The sequence below is a fragment of the Dysidea avara genome, chromosome 1 (genome assembly GCF_963678975.1).
Source record: "Dysidea avara chromosome 1, odDysAvar1.4, whole genome shotgun sequence".
Taxonomy (NCBI): domain Eukaryota; kingdom Metazoa; phylum Porifera; class Demospongiae; order Dictyoceratida; family Dysideidae; genus Dysidea; species Dysidea avara.
In genome coordinates, this window is record NC_089272.1 from 59462163 (window position 1) to 59479822 (window position 17660).

The following is a 17660-nucleotide window of genomic DNA, read 5'->3' on the forward strand; positions in this document are numbered from 1 at the left end:
CCCCTAGGTTTAAATCTGTGTATAGCAAAAGTTTGGAAACCAGTCACCAAAATTCCTGGATCCGCCCTTGAATGGGGCGATACATTGATAGGTGTGCATAATGCGTGCGAGTTGGCATGTCTGCATACGGTCGGACGCGGACACGGACATTTTAAAAATACACTTTTACATTTACAAAACAGTTATTTTTCATACCTAACGTCGTTTTTACAGCAGCATTCGCTTCCAGACCCAGGCGTAGATCTTGTCATAGCGCTTATCCATTTATAAGCGCATGTGCGAAGGGTAGACTAGCACTCTCAAGGCTATATACAATATAGTGTTGTACACGTGCTGTAGAAATCTAATTCAGTGTCATAGAAGCTGGCATGTCCCAACCTAATCTCGTAGGCCAAAATCCTTGAAACCCTCAACGCTTGGTATAAGCGCCTGCGCCTTATACTAAAAAGCGTAAGATTGTGGATTTGTCCTGCTAAGCTAAATTGCATGGGGCTCATCTCTCGATATAAATCTCTGTATTAGACTTTAGAGTATGCATGTACGTGTACAACACTGTATGGTCTTGGGAATTCTGTGGAGTGCTGGTTAGTCCTTCGCACGTGCGCTTATAAATGGATAAGTGCTATGACAAGAATTCGCCTGGGTCTGGAAGGGAATACTGCTGTAAAAACAATGTCAGGTATAAAAAATAACTGTTGTATAAATGTAAAAGTGCTTTTTGAAAAATGCCCTCGTCCGATCGTATCCGCTTTTTCCAACTAGCTACCCCCTATAAAGGATCTATGCCCCTACGTATGTAGGAGCTGCATGCTGAGGTGTTAAAACTGTAAATGACCCGTGAATTGCAGTGAGGACCTTGCTACATGGCTGATTAAAAAAATTGAGATGATTTACTGGAGGTTTGGAGATCCAGAGAAGTGAGGACTAAATGATATTATGGAACAAACTGCAGATGTCACAGTGTAGCTGGCAATACAGACTTTCATGTGGAGGGAAAACTATAGCCCCTGTGACTGATTTATGGCATGTAGTAAATGTGTTCTCTCAGAGTTGTTTTAACTTCATAGGTTCATAACATCCATGAATGAAATTCAATTCACTCTAAATAGGCGTCCAAAGCTGGTACTTGATATGTTTCAGGCAGTGTACACTGTAGCTCAGTATGAATATGGCAACACCATGCAAATTAATGGTTTGTTTTTAAATTTAGAGTACTGAGTCCACTTAACTGCTTGATCTGGCACAGAAACTACTTTCGGGCATGCTTTTTCAAAGTATACACTTAGTTAGAAACTATATCAAAAGTGCTTATAAGCAGTCTATTTTCTTCTAAGAAGATATAAATCCAACTAGTTTCTTAGAATGTAAGTATCCTTTATTCATCAAGTTTAAAGCAACAAAAGTTGTGAGAAAGAATGTAGTTTGAATGTGTACCATGGAATTCCATTCTCTAGCGGAATAAACTTCTAAATTTTTTTGCCCCCCTTCAGGACTCCTGTCCCCCGAACAGTGTCTCCTAGATATACCTATGAGTGCTGAGGTGTTACAATGATAAATGTCACATGAATTACAGTGAGGATTATGAAGGCCTTGCTATACATGGTTGACAAATAATTGAGATGATTTACTGGAGGTTTGGATATCCAGTGGTCTAAATGATATTATGGGACTAACTGCAGATGTCATGGTGTGGCTGGCAATATGGACTTGCATGTGGAGGGAAGCTGAAATGGAACTAATAATTCACCAATGACATCTGAGGTAAGATAGTAGATGAACAGTCATATTCATAGTCTTGAACAATTCTACTGACTTGATGCTTTTGGTCAACTTCAAAGTCCCTGCATCCTTTCTTTGATTTCTGGCATGCACTAAACATGTTCCTCAGAGTTGTTTTAACTTCATATAGGCTCATCACTTCCATGCATGGAATTCAACTCTATAGGTGTCCTGAGCCTTTCTTGCTTTTCTGTGCTTTATGATGTGCTAAGCACTTTTCACATTTGGCACAGTGATTTTATCATCAACTTTGTTTAAATCTGGGTTCGAATAACTTTAATCACACTTGTTATCTTTGTCAAGATGTGAGGTATTTATTATAAATTGTGTATATATTTTGAGTGAGAGCTGGCACTTGATATGTATGTTTCAGGCAGTGTACACTGTAGGTATACAGCAACACCATCCCACTTTATGTATGAATTTTAGTGTCTACACTGTATGTGTGTGGGGTATCCACCACCACACATTATTTAATTAGTGTTATTCTTTCCCACTATATCCTTTAGTGGCAATGGAAACAGCTGTTAGTCTTTGTGTCACCAAAGAACACTTCCAGTTTGCCTTGAAAGGACTCAGAAAAATGTCAGCACTTTGTGTTTATCTCAATGCCATAGTATTGTTATAGCATATCATTTATGTTATTGATACAAGTATGTTGGAGTTGCTGCTATTTCCAACTTCACGTGATGATTCTTTATGGCTACAGTGCAGTCAATTATATGAAAATTTACCACCTACATGGACATGTGAATATACCTAGCTACCGTACTTCTGAGAAGGGTTTCAACTTAAAAAGGGAACTGCAGATACTTAGCATGATATGTATAGCTAACTCAGAACACTAGCTAGCAGGTGAATCTGGCTCGAGGATTGATTGACAATTCCTAATGCAGATAGGCCAATGCCTCATGTCTCCATGAAATTCCTGTGTTTGTTGTGCCATGCATAGTGTAAATAATAATACAGTTGAACAGCAAACTTTTGAAAATGGGCTTAGATATATAGCTACGTATAATGGAAGTTTGTGTACAAGGTATGTGCAATGAATAATACTATCAGTTAATTCGAGAACCTCAATTGTGATTTTCATTGTATATACAACTCCATTTGGTCAATCAATATTGATCCACCACTGAATGCATCCCATCTACAAATTCTAGCTTCTATACTGCTATTACTGATCCCATTCAAATCATGATAAAACCATGGCTGGGTGAGATTGCTACAACAGCTCGGACTACTGTAGCAGTTAGATCCATCCCACAGAGTGTCATTAAAATAATAAAAACTTGCATCACCAGATGCTCTGTCAACTGCTCCAGCTTCACAGTAATAGTTTGTTCCTACAAAGGAGGGAGGAGATGGTCCTCCACCAATGGCACATGGGCAATTACAACATGAGCTGGCCTCATCATCAAAGTCACCATCTGCATACGTCCAAATATGTTGACGTGGACTACCGTAAGTGATTGATAGTCCTTCAACATAAGGGCCATCTATTGTTACACGGCCGGTACCATAAAAAGCAGCTGATCGTCCCTTCTGATATCCTCTTGCTCTACCACACACCCTCTGGTAACTTGTTCCATTAGTGGAGAAGTAGGCAGAAGAGCAAGTCTGGCCACTGTCACTTACAACACGACAGAAACTAACACCAGAGTAAGTGTCTTTGCGCCATCCAGTGGGGCAGTCACTTCCTACACTAATATCTAAATTGGCAATTCTTGTCCATCCTCCACCCACACCGGCGCATGTGGAGATAAAACCACTAGCTGCAATTGCTGTCATGTTGCAAAATGTCCATTGTGTGTCATTAATACGATAGTAACCTGACTTGTCACGAGTTTCAGGATTATTGCTGTAGATGTCCACACAAGATGATCCAGCATAAGTCATTCCGCAGAACACTTTCCTTGGTCCATCTGTGATCCAGTAATATCCTGACCGTGTGTGACTCTCTGGATTCGCATTGTAGATGTCCTCGCAAGTTGCACCGGGGAAGAACGGTGACTTAAAACGGTACACAGTACACTGCTCAGCAGCCATCACCAGTTCCTTAGTGAGGAGTGCTGTTAGTGTTGTTACAAAGTAATATACCACCAACCGAGCCACCAACATCATCTCCATTCGTAGCTCAGTAGTACACAAATGATCAAAACACTAATTGCACACTATAAATAGCTAGCTACTGCGACGACAAGCGCCGCGGAAATGATAGCTACAAAGGACGGGAGTGAGAGGTTTAGTACGACAGAACGGAACGGAATCAGAAGCTAAAGTATCACTGGCGAACTGATTAGTCTCGCGTGCCAGACGGTTTGTGTGGGGGCGGCAAATAAACCGTCTGGTCACTGTTGCACACTTTCCGTGAACTCACTGGAATGCAATTAGATTACATCACGGCGTTGTTTTGTGCCAAGGATGATGTAATAATCGTTCCAATCACCTCTGTGAGCAGACTAAGACGATAATTGTACTGGTATTGTCCTGGTGACGTATTCGAAACATTGCTGAACGTCTTACTCTACAATTCCGCCGTTTCACAAATCCGTAGTGAACCATAATCGTTCTTATACCAACGCTTTTAAGAGCCCTGTACTAGGGAAACAAAGATCCTAAGCCCATGGCGTTGTTAAACTTTCGAAAAAGTAATCTGTAGCCGAGATTCAGTTCTTTATTACACTAAGAATTTGAATTATTAGTGTTTGTTTCGTCACAGAGTCCGCGAAGCGATCTGATTGGCTCTGCCAACATTCCGGCAGTGGTCCCGGAATGTGTGCAACAGTGACCAGACGGTTTATTTGCCGCCCCCACACAAACCGTCTAGCACGCGAGACTACGAACTGATAAGGGGGGCACGCCCCTCCCTCCAAAAAGAAAACCATATATAGGGTCCGCAACGCGAAAAATCAATATCCTCCAATCAACTAGAGTAAGCCACCGATGTTCGGACACCAGGAATTTTCGGACACTCGTACGCAGAAACTATACAACGTATTCCCTTGCATTTTGCATTGCTATTACCTTAGACCCTCACCATTTAGCCCATCAAGTTTCGTAGGATTTCTTCAAGGACTGTGTGTTTGGCGAGCCAATAAGCATGTGTCCGAATCGCATGACGTTTTGGCCAAAAGTATGGATTTTCGGACTGTAGCTCGCAAAGCACAATAAATGCACGGATTTAGATGAAAGTTGGCATGCAGCTATGGTAATCAATCAAGGTTCAGCCCACCAAGTTTCAGCTTATAAATCGATTCTATGCTTCAGTAATTATTAAATCTGTAAGCGCATGTAGGCGTATCAAATATCGGACATTTATTTCCGCGAAAAACTACAATTGCTGATCAAATTTTTGAGTAAATTCAGATGATTTCAGCTTTTACACACTATAAAGAGCAAACAAATCACAAATGATTGTTATTTGAGAGCTCATATATCTTGTGACAGTCTGCAACTGCTCAGCTGACAAACTAGCTATGCACAGAGAGCCACAAACACCTGCTGCATAGCCACAGCAAACTGTAAATCTTTATTGGAATATCCTCATGAGAAATGATACAGCATCCAAGAATTGTGAAGAGATTTTTACTGTATCTAAGTGACTGTTCTATTAGAGTAGTTCATTTTGCCTGACTGCCTTATTAGAGTATCTTGTGTTTTATTCAAATTATGGGAAGCCACTAAATAAAACTGATGCTATATCATGTGAGAAACAATTGCTTACAACTAAAATAAAATTTGTAGTGTGTTCTGTTTATGTTAGATTCTTGATTTTGGAACCAGATATCTTGATATTGTCTTGCTCCTTGCAAGTAACTATAATAACTTAAAATAAACTTAAAAGGGGTACTGAAGCCACTTATAACTGCGTGGGTATAGCATGCCCTGACTGATGAATTTATACATGCCACTCTTCCTTATAAAATCAGGCAACTACAATAGATGTACATCTAAGTAATTTGGTATATGCCTTTCTTCAGTCCAACACCTACAAAATCTGTGGCATTTCCAGATTTTATAGACACTTTGCAATTGCAAGATTAGATCTCATAAAATAAATATAGCTTGACAATAACACAGTGAAGAGATACATTGCCATAACATACGTATAACTCTATTGCTACCCACATGTATTCAACTATTCTGATTTTGGTTTTCCTTATCCATTTATTTTAAATATATAGGATAAGTTTGCATATGTATACAAGTGCAGAAATGCAATGAATACATTCACACCAACTATTTAGCTACAAAATTTGATTAAGATGTAATGTGAAGTGTATAGCTTGAAGAGCATGCAATGTAGCCCGGATTGTTGCTAGTGTTGAACTACATCCCGCAGTAAGTAGTTCCATGATAGCTCCGGGGATGATGTATGTGTTTGATATGCATGGTCATGCACTCGAGGTCATTGATTAAGTTATTATTGGAAGGAGTTCAGTTAGACCATGGATGGCTTTACCATTGTAAGGGATTGAAGAGTGATGAACTTACTGGAACTCTGTATGATGACAGCAAGTAAACCTTGAGTAATTGCATAGCATAATAATAGTGTTTCATATTATAACAGTATACTTTTAATAAGGGAAAATACATGTACAGACATGTAAAATTGCATGGATGATGCATACGATTTTAGGAAACAATTACATAGACTCTAAATTGATCCATTTACTATAATGTGTTTCCAGCTCTTGGATCATAGCAGAGATTATTGATAGCTATGTATACAAATCTTCATCAAAAGTAAGCACCTGATTGCAGCCACTGTCCTACACAATTAATCTTTGCAGGATATACACAATGGAAGATTGAAAATGGCAACATGCTACGGATGGTTCAGTTTCCAAGCTTTCATGAGAAAATCAATTTATACAATATTTATCTTTTTCCTCCACTATGTGTCCATTAAACAAATTGTGCAGTCATTTATGCTTGTCACACTTATTACACAAGTAAAGCCTTACAGTGCAGCTTTGTTATAATTACATCATGCATATATTATGGCATGATGAAAGCAGCTTTATTACTTGAATGACAAATGATTCTCACATTCCAATAATGATTTTTCCTTCAGGGAGGCACAAATATACAGGTGTACTTACAAAAGATTTACACAATAGCAATTCAATGCAAAAATTTGCACAATATTGGCTATATGTATAGCGATGCATAATTAGATCTTTAACAGGGTAAAAATGCTTAAAATCATTCAATCACTTTAAAATAAAGGTTGCACATGGCTTCATGAAAGTTATAGCATAAAGGGCATGGAATGGTTCTTTCATATCAGTAGGATTCAGGACTGGGAGATGGTATCAAATTATTTTGCCTTGATATCTAACAAAACTTATAAGATTACAAGCAATTCCATTTTACTTAGAAAAGAGAAGAGCTAATTCAGAGTGTGAACTTCTTATACTTAGTTTCAAGGGTTACATTTTCAGGAAACTTCTTCGCACTATAGGTATAGCCAAGAGTTCATATATATAGGGAGGGATTGTTATGAACTCTAGGTATAGCTATGTATTGGCGGATAAACAATGTATGGCTTCTTACATGACATTTATTAGCACTATCTGATCATATTGTAAGTATAAAGACAAGATATACCTTAAAGCAGTCAGACATAATGAACTACCCTAATAGAACAGTCACTTAGATACAGTAAAAATCTCTTCACAATTCTTGCATGCTGTATCATTTCTCATGTGAGAATATTCCCAATAAAGATTTTACAGTTTGTTATGGCTATGCAGCAGGTGTTTGTGGCTCTCTGTGCATGGCTAGTTTGTCAGCTGAGCAGTTGCAGACTGTCACAAGACATGTGAGCTCTCAAATAACAATCAGTTGTGATTTGTTTGCTCTTTATAGTGTGTAAAAGCTGAATTTGCTCAAAAATTTAATCAGCAGTTGTAGTTTTCGCGGCAATAAATGTCCGATATTTGATACGCCTACATGCGCTTACAGATTTAATAATTACTGAGGCATAGAATCGATTTATAAGCTGAAACTTGGTGGGCTGAACCTTGAGTGATTACTCTAGGTGCATGCCAAATTTCATTCAAATCCGTGCGTTTATTGTGCTTTGCGAGCTACAGTCCGAAAATCCATACTCTTGGCCAAAACGTCATGCGATTCGGACACATGCTTATTGGCTCGCCAAACTCACAGTCCTTGAAGAAATCCTACGAAACTTGGTGGGCTAAATGGTGAGGGTCTAAGGTAATAGCAATGCAAAATGCAAGGGAATACGTTGCATAGTTTCTGCGTACGAGTGTCCGAAAATTCCTGGTGGCCGAACATCGGTGGCTTACTCTACCTAACTATTGTCATGTGTTAGGTTAAGTGTAACTTGAATAACACCAGCGTGGCAGTCAAGTTTGTCACTTTCTTCTGGTAGAAAACGATACAAATTTCTTAAAATCACGTGATTTTTCGTTGCAGCAGTTCGTAGGGTTCTTCGTATGCCACGATATTCACTCTCAACATTGTTCAAGTAGTCTATCATCAACTCAAAGTATTGGTGGTTTGATTTTATTGGTCAATTTCTGGTGGCAGCAGGATCTGTGCAGTTTTTTGACGATAGACAAAATGTTTCTTCTTCTGGAGCACAGGACAAGCAGACCAGCAACTGCGCCGTGGGTCAGCAATGACCAGTACTAGGTAAAGTACCTGCATGATGCGGAGTATGGCTATAATTGAAGCTTGTTAGCCATCCGGCTGAGCCACTGATCTTTCTGCTGAAGTTCGGCCAAAATTACGCGATTTTTGCAAACAAATATCAGAATGGTTGATAAATCAGTGAGACAGTCTCCAACAGCAAGGATAGGAAGCTTATAAACACCTAACAATACGGCTATCTCGCCCAGTAAACGCAAAGAGCAACTCAATGCATGAAATAGGCGCTTACGTGATTGAAATCAAATCGCGGAAATGCCCATGAAGTCGCTTTCATTTCTGAATAGGAACCATGCAGTGTGCTTCTTTTGTAAATATTTGTGTTAATGGTTCACTCAGGCGTGGTCTAGGCCAGTGCAGGTATGTTTTACGCTGTGATGGCATCATAGGGAGAGTCCAAGGTTGCTGGGCAGTGGCGGATTTAGGGGGGGTTCAAAGGTTTCTACGGAAACCCCCTTTGAAAAATGATTGCGTAACAATTAAATGTTTTAATTATCGCGGCGTGCGTCTCGATCGAGATACTCTAATAGAGCAGTCACAGTAGCTACTAAAGTAGTGTGTAGGAAGTTATTTAATATATTTTATGTACTATTACTAGGCTGTGACCCTTTTTTTTTTTTTTCTTTTTTTGGTTTTTGGTCTCACCTTACCAAACCAGACGATGTAGTGCAAACTTTTGCGTATCTCATGTCAATATATATTTCCACCTTCTAAACTGGAAACCCCCTTTATAAATTCCTAGATCCGCCACTGCTGGGTCAATCAAGATGCTGAATCTAATGCACACAAACTGATTGTCACTTGATTCCAAGTGATTTTAAGGTCATTGGAATAGATAATGGTTGTATTTTCCAAGATTTGAATATCGATCACGTGAACGCCTATTTCATGCATTGGGTTGCTCTATGCGTTTACTGGGCGAGATAGCCGTATCGTTAGGTGTTTATAAGCTTCGTATCCTTGCTTTTGGAGACTGTCTCACTGATTTATCAACCATTCTATATTTGTTTGCAAAAACTGCATCATTTTGACTGAATTTCAGCATATAAGGCTGTAGCACGTGTTGCTGTCAGACCTTCAGTGCTGGTCACTGTAGAGTGCTAATAATAATAATAATAAGGCAGTGGTTACTGAACCGAAAGTCGGTTCAATAAAGGCGGGGCTATTGAACCGACAGTCACGTGACACTTACAAAAGTTGACTTTTACAGGCTATTGGAAGGACCAACTAATTCCAAACAACAAATAAAACAGTAGAATGGATCATTATCTATCGAATCTGGTCTGCTTTAATAATCACGTGATCCATGCACTTAAAACTGAAACGTTTAGTGTTAAAGAATGGTGGAACTACGGATGGCCATGAAGTACAAAGAGCTGGCAACATTTACTGTGAAAGTCAGGATGTTTCTAGTCAAGAAACTAGGTGCTGAAAGGGTTTGTACATATTACATTCGAGTCAGAGACGGAGTCCAGGCGGACATTATATATGCTAAGTGGACAACTCTACTAGGTAGTGGAAAAGGCTCAAGAACAGCCTAAATATACATGCTGTATGTGAAAATTCTTGTGTTCATGGAGGACAGTACAGTTGCTGAAGAGCCAACCGAAAGCTAGCACAAAATTAATGTAAGTGTTTTGTGTTGAGACATGTACAGTGAGATCACTGGCTTAGTGGATTATATTGCCAGTACAGTGGGTGATAATTGTACTGTGCATAGTACTGGCTTGGATTGGTGTGTACATAGTGTACATGTTTGTATATTCAGTTGAGGTGCTTGACAATAAATTTCTATTTAGCTGATACAGTAGCTAATTAAATGTCAATTCAATATTCATTATGCTAAAATGTGTTCAGTTTCTCCATATACTGTATTCATTCGTATAGGCATCCTGAGGGGTGCCTATACGAAACCCCTGAACCAGCTGAAAAATCTTGTTGCTCCTTGTAGTAGCTGCTGTTGACATACCTTTGACAAGTCACTAGTTTCATTAGTTGTAGTACTAAGCCTTGTTCTCTACAAATTAAGCTATTCTCCTTGTACATACCTCTTATATTAAGATAGTATCCCTGGCTTTCATTTAGGACCTGGAATTTGTTTGACCCCGGCTTTAATACGGATAAATACAGTAGCTACATAACCTGTTAAGCATAAGCCTGACTAGTTTTTTGTTTGTTTTTGTAATAAATGCATTGGGTAAACAGTGAAACAAGACACAAATTAATATACGTAGGTGATATTCCATTGCATGTATTTGCCTGTTCATGGAAATTAAGAATAATTATCTTTGGTTCATTTCAGTACCATCAAGCAAATATGGGTAATGTGTGTCTGTTATGTTTCTTTTTTGTTCAAATTTCCAAGCGTGAACAGCCTTAAGCTTTTTGCCGGCAAACATGGGTGGATTTAGGTTGAAAACCATACCTTTATGGATTTGCCAGTTCATGGTGAACACAATGATCCAAGTCCCAGTTCCACAGACTGTTGTACTCATAACGTAATGATTAATATAGTCACTGTACCAAATGACAGCTTTTCTGTTCCCATATACCTTCTAGTTTATAATAACAAAATTTGGTGACCAACTAAATTTTAGTGAATTGGCAATTCATCACTAATTCACCAAATTTAAACTTCGCTAATATTATTTTCATAGCTATGGTTCAAGGTTTTGATTGGTGTCAGTTTTGCCAAGCCAAGTATGGCTGTACAACACACCTCCACGTATTATGCAAGTGGGACAAGTGTGGCTCATGATAGAAGCTGCGTGCTGCAAGACTATAGGCTAGGAATTTGTACTCGATTAGTTGATTTGTAAGATTGCATACTGCAATACTTTCATTGATAAATGGGCGTAGCTCTAAAGACAGTAACACATGATCCCTACAAGTGGGTGTGGCTCACAATAGGGCTAGGTTAATGCACTTTCACAGTAACACATGATCCCTACAAGTGGGCTACAGCAGGGCTAGGTTAATGCACTTTCACATGAACTAATTATTGATCCATCACACACAAGAACCTGGATATTTTATAAAGCGGGGGATGACCCACCTCATTTTCAACTGTGAAAGCAACCAGGTGCAGGGTAGCCAGCCTGCTAATGCATGAAACAAAGCTGTAAATATTTCAGCACAAGAAGGATGGTGCAGTGCTTGCTTCGTCAACTTATAACATCTACAATTTTACGTGCAACAAAAATGGTGAGCATTTCACCAAATTAAAATGTCACCAATTACAATTTTTTAGCAAATCACCAAATGTTTGTTGTTATTTCACTATAACATATTGAGAGAAATTTTATAAAGGAACTAAAGAGAAATGCAAAATAGTTGGCCCATGGGTTTTTGCTCAGCCAGTCACAAATGGCAAATACCACAATAGGAGTGCTGTAAGCACTGATTTAGAAACAAAAGTTGGTGCAACAAGGCCCACTCACGTAATACTTTACAGGTTGACTTTTATGAGGATTAAGGGCTTAATAAAAAATAAACATGGGAATGCATAATATAAATCTAGGAGTCTATAGTCCGCTATTTAATCACATCAACAATGTATTTTGAATTTTATTGCAGGATACCAGATGATTGAATCTTGAAGTTCCTCCACTCATGTAGTAATAGTTGATAATATCTGCTGCCAAGTTTATGGTGGAACAAATTGTGAGTACCGCCATGCCAGGCAATAAAATGTCGAGTTCTGTACTGATTGTTATATATTGTGTTTGTACACCAGGTGGTTCTTGACTGGCCAACATTGTAGCACATGTTTATACACATCAGTTTATACATTAAATTAGATTGTTATGTATCAACCTGTTTATAACATATTAATATCATAGAAATGGAGAAAGGCCTTTCAACACTATTATACAATGAAGCCAGATTCACATGTTCATTTTGTATTGAAAGCAGTACGTGGTATATGCCCAAGTTAAAATTAAGCTCAGGAGACATCCCACACCCTATACTGTATTGTGTTGCCAAGAAAGTAGCCTGTGTCCATGATAACAGATAGACTATAGTATGTTCACGTTGAGCTATTAGAACCATCTAACTTAATGGATCATGGAGTTATGATTAGTCAAGCGTGACAATTTGGAAAGGTTATAAGACCCCTTTTCGCAGACTGGGTCGCATACACGTACATGCATACAGTATTTAAATTATATTATTTAACATTTGCATACTGTGTCCTATATATCCAGTTATGCAAATACAAATTGTATAATACAGTGTATATAAACTGTACAACCTAACTGTAAACTTGAAGCACAAATAAGTACATTAGTGTGACAATAGTACTATACTACGTATATGCTAAGGACATTGTTATTAATTTATGCACCATACACACAATAATTATAGCGTTTAACTTACCTTGAGCATATAAATAAAAACAGAGCTTATGATATGTATGTTCCTCTTGTATTAAACACTTCTAATTATTAGTTACACTATATGTTGTCTCACACTACTACTACTACTACTACTACTACTACTACTATAAATAGAATACAAAACCTGTTTATGTACTACCAAAAAACACTGCTTTATGTTTATTTACATAAGAGGCCACACTGCATTGTGATGTGTCTAATACTGCACCAACAGTTAACATTATTTTATGATTCACTTTCTTCTTCAGTTTCTGTCCATACTTCCACAGAAAGAAAGGTATATAGTGGTCTTAAGCGTTCACTCTCCTTATGCAGTTTGTATACAGCTACAGTCTTTCATATGTATCTCCATTGAATCCTTGATGCATTATTATGATATATATATATACTTTCAGGAGTTAATACTATCATAGTTACTAAAATGAGATAGGGTACACTGTATAGTGTATGTATGCATGTTGACAGATGACAAGGTTTAAAATTAATTCAATAAATTGTGGTGCTCATGATCATTCTCTGTATTCATATCAGTAACAATTTTTTTCCCAAAGATGGACAATAAAGAAGGTGTGCTTTTGCATATTATTACATGGCTTCCACAAAACAATGCTTTTCTCAGTATATACTCAATCCTCACTTCGTACAAGATCAGTAAAATGTTGATTGATTGATCATTGAGTTAAACTCCACCAATCAGACATAGGTGTTCCTCCTTGGCAGAGAGCCACACATAACAATGGTACACCACACAATGTATACATAGTACATACACAATACAAATTACAATGTGGGGCACTGTTATACAACTGTATAACAGGAGTAAGGTTTCTAGTAAAGATTGCTTTGCTATCTCACTAAACTTGTACTGCAGATACTGTTTACTTCTTGATATACAAATTTTGGATCAATACGTGATGAGATATTAGCTGAAATTAAAGGTTCAAGGTGGTATGCAGTCATTGCTGATGAAGCAATGGATATTTCTCACACTGAGCAAATGTCTTTATCAATTAGGTGGGCAAATGATATGTACCAGATTTTTGAGGATATTCTAGCTCTTGCGGAGTTGCCAAACACAAAAGCCAAAGTGTTCTACCTCTATCACAATGTAGAGGACAAGCCTATGACGGTGCAAGTATATACCATGAGCGGAATTAGAAATGGGGTTCAAGCACTGTTTAAACATGAAGAGGGTATGGCTTTATATGTCCAGTGTTTGGCACATAAAGAAAATGCAAAATTTTAAGAAATACCATGGATTTTATTTGTGAGCTTGTTCAGCTAATCAAATTTTCACCAAAGTGGTTTACAGTTTTTGAAAGATTTAAAAAAGAAATAACACTAAGTAGTGGGGAATCCACTCCATCTCTTAGAGTGCTGTGTCCAACAAGTTGGACTGTGAGGCATGTATCAATATCTAATATACTAAAAACTACAAGGTGTTGCAGACTACTTTGGAGGAAGTACAGAATGAGCATGATGAATATGCTGGAACAATTTGAAACATATTTCGAATTACAGTTGGCACAATCACATTTTATTTGCCCTTTAATGTCCAGGCTTTAGATATCACTGTACAAGAGGCAGTTAAGGGTTCTGTACTGTTGGTATCACACCTGAAATCATTAAGAACACACACAATGTTTAATCGATTTTATGAAAAAACAATAAGTGAATCTCAGTCATTAACAGGTCAGCCAAAGCTGCCCAGAAACCGTAAATTGCCAAAATGGCTAGAGTCTGGGTCACCAACTCATCAATATCAATTGAAATGTGTGAGAGATTTGTATCGGCAGGCTTATTATGAGGCATTGGATTTAGTGTCTGAGGAAGTAACTAGAAGATTTGAACAAGAAGATATTTTCTTAATCGTGGAAATGAACTGTTGATGCTGAATGCTGCCAATGGGACTTTTGTGGATAGCATTCCTGACAATATCACTAATTTCTTACAGAATGAGTTTGATCTAGATTAATTAAAAGTTCAACTTTGATGGTCTGGCTGGACCAACTTGAGGTGCCATAATTGACCACTTGTGCATGGATGATTCTGACAAATTATTATTATTAGCCAGAACTTAGCTATATATACAGTGACCAGCACTGAAAGGTTCCTGGCCAGTAGCTATAGTTAGCCAAAGGCAATCATAAATAAATAAATAATAAATAGCTAATAAAATAAAGGCATATTATAGTGTAATATTGCATAAATTGGCCATAATTTAAAAAATGTTTGCATAGCTATATACGTATATGGTATACGAGGTGATTATATTCAGGGGAGTATCCAGGGTTTGGCAAGGGAGGGGGGGATGCAGCCCCCCAGAAGCTAAAGCTATTTCATATGTTTCAGGGATTATAATTGTGATTTTATACGCAAATATATAGCTTTTTAAGTGGACTACATTGATCAAGAGTTATATAAGTGACAGACATGAGTAGTTGAGCTAGCTATAGCTAATAGTTATGGATCTAAAGAATAGCATACACAAGACCAAGTGCATTTCATTTGCAAAATACTTAGCTGGCTATGTGTGCCCATGCATGGGATAGTGCTACAGATGGTAGCTTTTTTTGTTCATATTATGCTCAGCAACTACGAAGGTAACATTAAGTGTGATGACTGTTTTATTAGAGTATTTTACTGACTGCTCTATTAGAGTATCTCTAGTATGTATAGCTATATATGGAATATATAATCTATGGCCAATGCTACAGCTCCGTCAGTTCATCACGTGCCATAGATATTAAGCGGGGCGCCGTATCAGTAGCCTTAGCACCAATAGTGCTATGTACTTTTAGTTGAAGACCACCAATACTTTAGATTAGATTAGATTATCATTTTTTGTCAAAAGACAAGGGTCACACAAAAGGCAAAGCCTGCAAACGTGCTCCCCTTACAAAGACATACATACATACATACATACCATAGGCGGCGGAAAGGGGGGGGCTAGGGGGCTAAAGCCCCCCCTTGGTCTGCTGAGGGGGGGCTTAGCCCCCCTCAGAATGATATTACACCGAAATTATCTTTCTTGGAGTGGGGCTGAAAACCTTGATAAAGATCGAGATACTCTAATAGAGCAGTCACTCTAATAAAGTAGTCAGTGTGTAGCGAGCTATATAAGGATTTTTATGTAGTTTATCAGCTAGAAATGGTAGCTGGTGAGGTGGAAAGCTCTTGTCAGTTGGTTGTGACCTTTTTTTTTTTTTTTTTTTTGGTCTCACCTTACCAAACTATAGAAATAAGTCTGGGTCAGCTCAGCGGAGCCCCCCCTCATATCAACTACTTCCTCCGCCGCTGATACATACATACATACAGTTACAAGTACAAAATAAAACATACAGCAGAAACATGACACACGACAACTACATACCTATACAAAAAGAAAACAAAGAGTAAAATACAAAATCAGGTTAGCTGAGCAGAAATCAACGAAGTGCCATCCGAAAAGGAATTGCTTTGGAAATTTGTAAAATTTCTACAGGTACTGAGTTCCAAAGAAATGGAGAATTTATGAAAAAAGAAAAACGGTATGCGTTAATGGTAGATGATGATGTGGTAAGTGAAAGTGAATGGATTGGTGCTTGAAAACTTGAAATGTGAGTTGAATGGGATAGAAACTCTGTCATGTAAAATATTGTGTACTTGAGTTATAGTAAAATAGGACTGACGAGTATGGAGCGCAGGCCATCTTAGGTCCTGCAAACAAGAAGTAGAAGATTTGGACCAGTTATGTGAATGAGGATTCCATCTGCTACCACACACCCGGCGTGCAGCTCGTCTCTGAATTGCTTCTAGTCTATCAATGTCTCTGGCAGTGTGTAAATACCATACAGGTGAGGCATATTCTAGTAATGGTCTAACAAGGCAATTGTAGGCAGCAGATTAAACAGTAGATGGACTTGCAAAAAGAGTGTGTCTTTAATAGTTGAGTGAACAGGAGGCTTTAGCTGTTATGTGTTTGACATGATCACTCCATTTAAGATGAGAATTGATGTACATCCCCAAGTAACGAACTACTGATTTAGATGGAATAGGCTGGTCATTAAGATGGTACTTGCACATTGGTGGCGATCGCTTATAAGATATACAAATACTTTCACATTTATGTGGATTTAATTTCAGTCGCCATAACTGAGACCATTGATAAACTTTGGTCAAGTCTTCTTGAAGTAAAGTTTCATCATGAGTTGAAACAATTTCCTTGTATAAGGCAATGTCATCAGCAAATAACTTAACAGTACTGTTGGAAATAACGTGATGGATTTCGTCAATGTAGAGTAAAAATAACAACGATCCAAGAACAGAGCTTTGTGAGACACCTGAACGAACAGGAAGCCATTCTGAGAAACAGCCATTAATAACAACTCTTTGATAGCGATTGGTAAGGAACAAACCAAACCAATACTTCGTACTTGAGGCCAGCTTGATCCACTGAAGTGGAAGAAAGTACCGGAATAAAGCGGAGGACTGAAAAGTGACTGGTTTTCTACAGGGGAGAAAGTGCCCACTGGATTTTTAAGTCAGTGTTTTAAGTGTTATAGGTACTCCTCATGAACAGTGAACTGTGGTGATCCACTTCAAATTAGCTACTGATCGTCATCATTAGTAACTACTCATGCAGTGCAAGTTGAAAAGTCTGGCTAATAAATCTTTTATTATTTTATTTATTATTAACACTTTACAGTGACCAGCACTGAAGGTCTACAGCAACATGTTCCTCTGAATGTAGAGGAAGCTTGCATGGTTAAATAGCTGCCAGACTAATTATCAAGCTAGGCTGAGTCGTGATCATTG

General features: G+C 38.1%; 1 protein-coding gene and 1 long non-coding RNA gene across 2 annotated transcripts; one reads left to right on the forward strand and one right to left on the reverse strand.

The window, feature by feature from the left end:
• Positions 1–596: 596 nt before the first annotated feature.
• On the forward strand, positions 597–2631 carry LOC136251343 (uncharacterized). The gene is made up of 3 exons (XR_010699026.1): positions 597–679; positions 1574–1761; positions 2289–2631. It is a non-coding gene; the product is annotated as an uncharacterized lncRNA (long non-coding RNA).
• A 129-nt stretch (positions 2632–2760) lies between these two features.
• On the reverse strand, positions 2761–4572 carry LOC136251347 (uncharacterized). The gene has a single exon (XM_066043795.1). It carries the CDS (start codon positions 3907–3909, stop codon positions 2869–2871), a length of 1041 nt encoding a protein of 346 aa, XP_065899867.1. The 5' UTR covers positions 3910–4572; the 3' UTR covers positions 2761–2868.
• Between the last annotated feature and the right edge of the window lie 13088 nt (positions 4573–17660).